Below are 8,644 nucleotides of genomic sequence, written 5' to 3'. Positions count from 1 at the left end.
CTCTTCAAGACTGTTGTATGATGGTTGCAGATTGCTGCCTGTCTTGTTCGCAACAGTTGAGGTGTTTGTGAAGACCAGCAGCGGGTAAAAAGAGTTGACTCTACACCTCTTTCAAGAGTTCCCTAGATGCTATGCCTGGCTTACCTTGCGTAAGGACACTCTCCACACCTCTTATAAAAAGAGGTCTGTGCAAAAAGGAGTACGCGAGACAGAAAGAGAAGAGGCAAGAGGGAAGCTGGTTTGTCTGAGTGCTAATGGCCTGTGGTCGGCATGAAGCAGAGTTAGAGACACGGCCCCAGCTCCCTGCAGCACGTGCGGTTTGCATTAAGCCAGCGCTGTACTAGCTAAACAACAAAGCTTGTCCCACAAGCAGGGATCAGAGCCATAAATCCCAACAGTAAACATCACCTCAGTAGCTCTTTACAGACTCTTTAGTGGAGCTCTGGTGCTTGGCTGCCTAAACATGAATTGCTTTAGGCAAGAGTTAGATGCCTGTCCCTCCAAAACAGGCAATTCTGCACAAATAGGGATGACCCAAGGTGTGTGCCCAGGGAATATTCTGGCAAAGCAAGGCAGTAACATTGGGATTAGGTAGTCCTGAGAAGCAGGAACATTGGACCGGTGACTGAGACACAGGCAAACCAATTCCTACTCCTACAGAGTTATAAATTCAACCCCCTACAAAGAAATAAAAGAACAAATTACACATTATAATGAGATTACAATGCTCAGAGTATGCCTGGAAGAGCTGCAATGGATTTAGATGACCTTCATAACAAAGAAATCTGGAAACTTCTAATCTGGAGATTAGAAGCAGTCCTTAGAGCAACTCAGAGAGGTCTTTTTACTCTGTAGGATCTCCTGTGTGCAATTATTCAGAAAAAAACTCAGTTGCACAGATCTTATTACAATTTTATAGTTAAAAGATTCCTTTGATAACTGTCCTTGTGAATGTCTGCTCTATCTCCTTCTGTGCTGTTAATTACGAAATTTCCTTCCTCTTTCAAAAAATAAGTTTAATGCACTTGTAATTGGCAGGTATGTGAGTAGGGGAAGAACTTCACCATGAGATTCATGTAGGTCAGTGTAAACAAAATTCAGTAATTGCAAATCTCTCATGCCCAGAGAAGACTGACAGATAGGTCAGGCATGAACCAGCTGGGTTCATCCTCCTCCTCATCATCACCAGTTGGTGTTGCTCATCCTGCTGGTCTGCCTGGCATCATTCTAGTTTTATGGCACTGGCATTACGACTTTTTCAGAAGCGTCACGTAAGCTTGTTACCTATGTTTAAAATATTCTGAACCTCACCAATCCACAGGGAGTGGATGTCTGCCAACCTTCCTGTTTCAGTAAGTTTCTTTTAAATATTTAACTGAGATGCTGCACTTAGATATTGAACACAGTTAACATAAAGAAAAGGATTAGAAATGTGTAGACTATTGAAGTATTACCCCATGGTACATATTCAGAAGTATTTCTTTCTGGAAAGTGATGTATTTTTGTAAGGAAGGAAACATTGATAAAGCAAAGAAAGAAAACAGTGACTCATTATAGAGATAATTTGAAAAACAGGAATTTTTCCAATTATTTTTATAACTATACACTGATATCCAGGAAGTACAGCTGGACTAGCTTTTTTTTTTTTTTTTTTTTTTTTTTTTTTTTGTTATAGAAATCATGTATTTAAACAATGTGTTTGCGGATTAGTTACAATAATTACTGAGGTTCTGGTAATGAGAAGCAGTTATAGGGTAGTACAAAAGATGGATGAGAGTATCTCTAAACATACTTGAGCCTCTTACACATCAGCCAGAATACTGAGGTTCAAATGCTTCCAGGTCATCCAGGCTAACGCTGTCTGCAGATGTGACATGCACAGTCCTTCTGGATGCAGCTCCTCCCAGGATGCAGCATCTATGGGAACTGATGCTAGGACCTCATGAGCTCCTGCTGCTCCCACTGACTTCTGTCAGGATGGTGATCACGTTAGAGAGAGAGTTTATTCTCTCGTTTTAGCATATTACTTTCATTTTAGTACACTAAAATTGTGGAAAATAAGTTTTCAAGCAGTCCACTGCTTCATTTCTCCAAGAAAAGCTTGGCCAGGTCTCATCACTCCTTGTGAGCCTGTGGTGGATGTTGTGGGGTTGACCTACAGATCCCACCAAAGCTTTTTGGCCCTGACTCCCTGACCTTGTTATGAGCTATGTCAACATGTTAAGGAGAAAGGACTGTTTCTGGTGGTTTAGTGTGTGAAGACAGAACAGGTAAGATGAAAGTCTTCGTCTGTCATGGACAACCAAAATGAGTAACAAGGTTGACTCCAATGAGCAATCACAAACCAAAGTTAGCGTGAATGTTAACGGTTGCATCAGTTTAAGATTGCAAATCCATGGAGCTTATCTGAAACTTCAAAAATATTTCTCAGTTTCTAGTATTGTGGTTGGAAAGTGGAAGAGACAAGCAGGCAGGTGAGGAATATTGAGTAGAGAGTACCTATGGGAAGGTGGGAATATTGCAGGAGTACTCAAGGGGAGGTGCAGTCAGATATATTCTCAAATGTATCTGTCAGCCAAAGTATTCTTTAGAAATTGTGACAAAGAAAGTAGCTGTTGTGACATGTGCCGTGTAAGGAACCAAACAACTGCAAGTACTGATAGGAAGGTAAACTAGAAAACCCTGAAGATTATCCACTGGAAAAGGAGAGACAAGTGAGTCTGGTTGATTTCTTTCCTATTTTGCTTTTAAAAGCTGTCTCACTAAATAATCTTAATTCTGATATTAGGAAGTTTTTTCCTGGTATCCAACTTCTTTTTCCCTTGCTAAAATGTTTCCGTTGTTTCTCTTCCCATATTTCTTGTCCTTTCCCTAGTGGATACGTAAAACAATTTATGAGCTTCCTCCACTTAGCAACATTTTAAATCTTTGTAGATTGTTATCATGTCCTGCTCCTGTCTTCCCTCCTTTGGAGTAAATTTTACCAGCATCTCCTCAGAGCTTATGTAATTCTGCATTTTTCCAGGATTATGGTACCCCTTTAAAGGAGAAAAATAAACAGATTTGACATTATTGGTACTTGAAATACCTTCTCCCTCTATGGAAAGCTTTTTGTTATAAAAATAAGTAAGATTCCTAGGAGGTGCAGAACTATAAAGACTGGTTTTAGCTTGCACAGTAGAGATAAGGGTAAGACCTCAGACACAGAAGACCATATGATTTTATGATTGGAACAATAAAGTGGTAATGTCATGCTTTGATTCATTAATTTGGACTATGTTTAGGCAAGGCATAACGATATTCTAGCCTCAGGTGTCCTCACAAATTGTTTATGAAATCAGACTGCACCGATACTGGACACTTGAAGAGCTGAGGCTCTGTTAATGGTCCAGTGGTCACCATTATACTGTTGTTTTTGCTAAATGTGTAAATCTGCATCTCAATCAAAGCATATTATGGGGTATGGCAACCTACACTGTTTCAAAGGGAATATATAAATCAGGTAATTCTATGAGATAAGGGAACTTTTCACTCTGAAATATACTTCCTCTACTCCCTCACAAATGAGCTTATTGATATTTGCTATTTAACTGCCAAACCTGAGTTACAAGAAGAATATGAAATTGTTAAAATTCTTACTTTAGTAAAATATTTTCTTGAATTGAGCAATGAAGATTTTCAAATTTATACCTTGTTTGTTCTTGTGCAAGCATAAAATGTATGTTAAGTCTGAAAACTTTCTGGTGACTGCTGGCAAAATAAGCCTATTAGCTAAGTAGATAATTAATAGACATCATATGAGCAAAAATTTCATGATTTTTCTCACGATCTTTTTATTGAAGCTATGCTGATTCTCATTTTCTCCTCTTAAAATGTATTTAATTTGTTGTTAAATCTGATTTAGATACATGTAACTCCCTTCTGTAGCATTCTAAGACCTTAACACACCTTGCATCATTTTTTGAGATTATTGTTAATGATTTAGATCTAGTACATGAAAATTTTCGGTCCTTCATTGTGAGTATAAGCACATAAGGCAAAGTGAATTTAATTTCAATATGTATCCTCGTTCTAGTTTCTATTCTTTTTCAATATAATTAACACTGTTAACCTTCTATCACAATTAACTTTTTTGTGAAGATTAAAATAATAAAAACTTGGTGTATTTCTGCCTTATTTACATCGTTCATTCTCACTAATCATTTCCCATTAAATTATGGAGTTATACTTTCTTTTGGTTGTGTTTTCTTTTCTGTTCTAGTATTTTATAGATCTTGGCTTTTTCTTAATCTATAACACACTCTAGATGCCAAAACAATATGGTTGATTTTTATTACTAATTGCATCATATTTCTCCTAACATGATACAGACCAGAACATATGGAGCAAGCCAGTCATCCCATCAGAAATATTCACATCATTTTTGTAGACAGTATATGTCAATTGTATGATAATTGGCTTTTCATTGCCAAAAAGATCTTGTTGGCACCTCCCCCGTGGGAGGTGGCTCCCAGGAGCTCGTGCACTGCTCCGGTGCCCTGTGGTGCAACCAGTCCTGCGGCTGCTGGGTGCCCAAGCACCTGGCCAGAGACCAGGCCTTTTTAGCCCTAAAATCAGCCTGCAACCTGGACATGGGGATGTCTGTGAAACATTTGTTTCTTTCTTCAAGAACCAATGCTTGTTTTACTGCCAGCCTGTGGCTGGCTCTGACGTGGCTCGAGGAGGAGGGCAAAATAAAAGGACCGTTCCCTTCTGATATTTTAATGTTGCACAATGTCCAAGCAAGAAGGAAATGGAATCCACTTTGGCATCTTCTTTTACCAACTCCAGAACAAAATAAGATATTAAAAATGCCTGATATTATAAATGACAATGTATCATATTCATAAATAGGCCCCACGCCAATATGGAAAAGCTGCCAGTCCGAGAAATGCCTCAGGCGTAGCTCAGGCTGAAGAAAACGTTTGCTCTTTTCAAGTAAGATGTTTGGCAGCTGATTAAAAAGTCTCAGCAACAAGATGTTCTGGAAATGTTTGTTCCAGAAAAAGCCTTATAGTTTTAAGAGACTTTAAAGTCTATAGACTTTATAGTCTTTGTTAGCGTAATTTGTCATCATCTGAAAAGCAAATTGCACTGATTTTGTCCTTAACTTCCTAACATCTGTACCTGGCAGTTCCTTGTAATTTCTCATTTCACAATTCAATTTCTCCTTTTTATTTGAATCTTGTAAACATTCTCAGAGAGCTAATTCTCTTTTTGCCTTCTCTTTCTGCTGAGCAGCTTAAGAGGAACAAATCCTGTGCTTCAGAAATGCTGTCATCTTGGCAGTAAACAGGAGGTGATGCCAAATGTCCTTGCTATCACATTTTTACTACAGGTTCTGAACAAATCTGTTATTGCACTTCAGATAATATTTTCACACCACAGATCCGTTATTTTGTTTAACAGTTTTTCTAAACAACACAAAATATTTATACGGTAAAAATATTCTTAATAAAATCAGGCCTTTATGCAGTTATAGGGACATTCTTTCGTGGTCTGGAGATAACTGCTGTTCCTGTCAGATTTCCACCTATATGTTTACAAATACACAAAACTTGTGAGAGCTTGCTCTGCAGTCTGGGTAAGAAGAGACATACAGCTTTTTGTGAAATTGTGGCTGGCGCTTGGGACCTGGGTCTGACAAGATTTACCTGCTTCACAAGATAAATGGTACTGATTGAAAAATGAGACATTTTCCAGGTGGCTTCAGGTGTTAGTATTCTAATTGCATTTATATAGGAATGAAGGTCAGTATGGCAATGGGAAGCTCGTTTAGGAGGAAAGTAATATTTATAGTGTCCTGCAGTGTGAATTCCACTGAAATCCAGCTCCTCATCTCATGCATGAAAACATGAGACTGACATGTTTTCCTAATGATGTTGTTTCACTGAGTAATTAAGGTGTAAGATTTGAAAGCTGAGGCTGAGTTCCTACCTTTGATGTTTCACTGCTGGCTTAATCCCATGAGTTCCCTCAATGCTTCAGGGCTGGGAGCAGCAAAATATTGAAAGAAAACCTTCTGTGTCACCTGCCTTTATTTCAGGCAGCACACTTTTGCCCTCGGTTAAAAGTCTTTCATTTCCAAAGGCAAAATTGGTGCTGTGTGGTCCTGTTATTTCAAAATATGACATGTGACAGAATATTTCCTTATTTTGCACTCAGTGCTTACTATCTAACCATCCAGTGTTTGAAACTGAGGAGTACCGGTCACTGTCCTCTCTTCTGAAGGTCTTTATTGACAACTAGTCTCACTGCTTGGCTTTTGATGAAGGGGAGCAAAGAATGAAGCATTTACGATGACGCCCTCCAGGCTCTTGCTCGTCCTTTCTCTCGTTGGTGGTGCTTTGCAGCTGGCAGGTAAGTACCTCCCGCTTCTCTCCTGTAAAGCTGTGTGTGAAAGTACTTCCATGTCTCGTGGCATTTGACCTGGCTTTATCATTCCATGGTGATGTCTGACTATATGTTATTAGTCTGAGACAGAGAGATGGGGAATCTCCTAAAGGCAGGCAACAGGCAAGGGCAGGATCTAGCAGAGAGAGAGAAACGGGTAGAGAAGGAAGCAAAGACTTTTAATGGCTTTATTCATATAGATTTATAGCAACATTATTATTTCAGAAACTGCAGGAAATCATAACTAACAAAATCATAAGGTATGTTTATTTTATTTTTTTTAAATCTTTCACTTCTGCATTCTTATTTTTGAGGTGTTGGTGTCTGGGTTACGGTTAGCAAAACTAGGCAGGAAAATCTCAGGGGTGATAAAATACCAAATTATTTGAAGTCCTTTAAGAATGGCACAACTATTCACAGAAGATGCAATCTAGAGAGACTCAGTGCTTACAAAACAGATTATTTTCATTTTCTTCATATTGTTCTGAACAGATGCTGAATTCATTGGTGCTGATCAGGTGGCTGAAGTAAACATTGTGTGAAATAAAGTTGGATTAAATATGGAAAAGTTATTGTAGAATTACACTGACAATATTATCGCTGTTTCTTTAGCTGCACTTCTGCTGTAGATGTTAAATAGAAGTTGCCCAGTCCTTGCTTCTTTCTCAGACTCTTCATTTTGCTTCCCAGTGTCATGCCTAGTTTTACATCATTATAGTTCATAACAGATGCTGCAGGCCTTGTAGGTCAGCAAGCCCAATGAACCTCTAGGAGGTTCAGCATTCTTCACCCAGATGTATATAGTGAAAAGGAAGGGAAATCTGGATTTTGGAGGGAAAAGGCTTAGCAAACGGCTGAGTAAGATGACTGCAACACACCAGGAGACCTGTAAGATCTTGTAGGGACATAAAAATTTGCAGAGTTCAGAGGGCTACAAGGTCATGCATCTGAGGACACATGGGAAATGGGGTAATGGTGATAGCAGTGAGGTTGAGGGAGTTCACATGACTAATATAAATCAATCCAGCAAGCTATGCTTAGCTCTGCTGGTGCTACTGGCTGCCATTAATCCATAGTATGGTGACACATAATAAAGGACATATCCTATTGCCTACTTGATTGTTTTTTAATTGATAAAATTGAAATTGTACTTTACTCAAAAACACCATGTTTCTATCTGGCTCCTATTCATTTATGAAAAAGGGAAGTAGAATCACGCCTCTTATATCCACTATACATATATTATGTACCAACAAATACTTTCCATTATTTTGTTCCACAGATATTGAAATATTTCAAATCTACAATAAAGTAAACCAGCTCTGCCTTCAGGCTTCTATTACACAGTCAGTTAGAACTGCTACTTGCCATCAAGACAATGAATCACAAAAATTCAGGTGGGTCACTGATCACCAACTTATGAGTGTGAAACTGAACCTATGCTTGGGCGTGCTTTCAAAGGAGGATCAGGCTGCGATCACTCTGTATCCGTGTAACCAAACAAGTGAGCTCCAGTGGTGGGACTGCAGAAATGAAAGCCTTCTTGCAATCCAAGGAGAAGATTTGTTTTTTAGTCCGGGCAATGGAGAACATGATAATGTTATGCTAAAGAAGGGATTGACTGCGAAGAATAATTGGAAAATCTATGGAACTACAGATGTTTTATGTTCCCATGGATATGAAGGTACAATTATGAAACTTTATTCTTTCACCATTTGCACTGTTTTTTTTGTGAGAGTTAAAGTGTTTTGAGTTTTGAATATTCTAACCATCAGAGTTTTGAAAATCAGGATGCTGAGGACATTAGCCTTGAATTTGCTTTCTTATTTATGGCTATCATAAGCACTCTCCAAAGTAACTATTGCCTACCATGCTATGTCAGTACACTGTTAATAGTATAAATAACAAGAACTGTTATCTACAGCAACACAGAGACAAAATTACATGTTCAAGTAAGGTGAGCTGGGCAAGGGCTGGAAGTAACACTGTAGGTGGAGGAAATGTGGCTTTTCTAATTTAGCAGTTGAGAATGTCCACAGCGTAATTATTATTACCAGTGCAGTTATCCTTTGTGATTAGCTGGAGTTTGGTTGTTTCAAAAGGCTTTTCCACCTCTAAAGCAAATGTTCTGAGAACTATCTTTTAGGATATTTGCAGTATTAATCCTTCAGCCTTGCCCATGGAAGCTGCTCCAGCATGTGTGAAATACTTA

The 8,644-nt window shown here is 38.6% G+C and overlaps 1 protein-coding gene across 1 annotated transcript in view; it reads left to right on the top strand.

Moving 5' to 3' along the window:
- Positions 1–6,338: 6,338 nt before the first annotated feature.
- LOC134135918 (macrophage mannose receptor 1-like) overlaps positions 6,339–8,644 on the top strand; it is a 33,911-nt gene continuing 31,605 nt past the window's right edge. The window contains 2 exon segments of the mRNA XM_062567605.1: positions 6,339–6,399; positions 7,715–8,116. Coding sequence (XP_062423589.1) covers positions 6,339–6,399; positions 7,715–8,116 — 463 coding nt within the window.

The sequence above is a fragment of the Rhea pennata genome, chromosome 2 (assembly GCF_028389875.1).
Source record: "Rhea pennata isolate bPtePen1 chromosome 2, bPtePen1.pri, whole genome shotgun sequence".
Classification (NCBI taxonomy): Eukaryota; Metazoa; Chordata; class Aves; order Rheiformes; family Rheidae; genus Rhea; species Rhea pennata.
The sequence above is the reverse complement of the archived record's forward strand: the minus strand, read 5'-3'. Positions and strand labels throughout refer to the sequence as shown.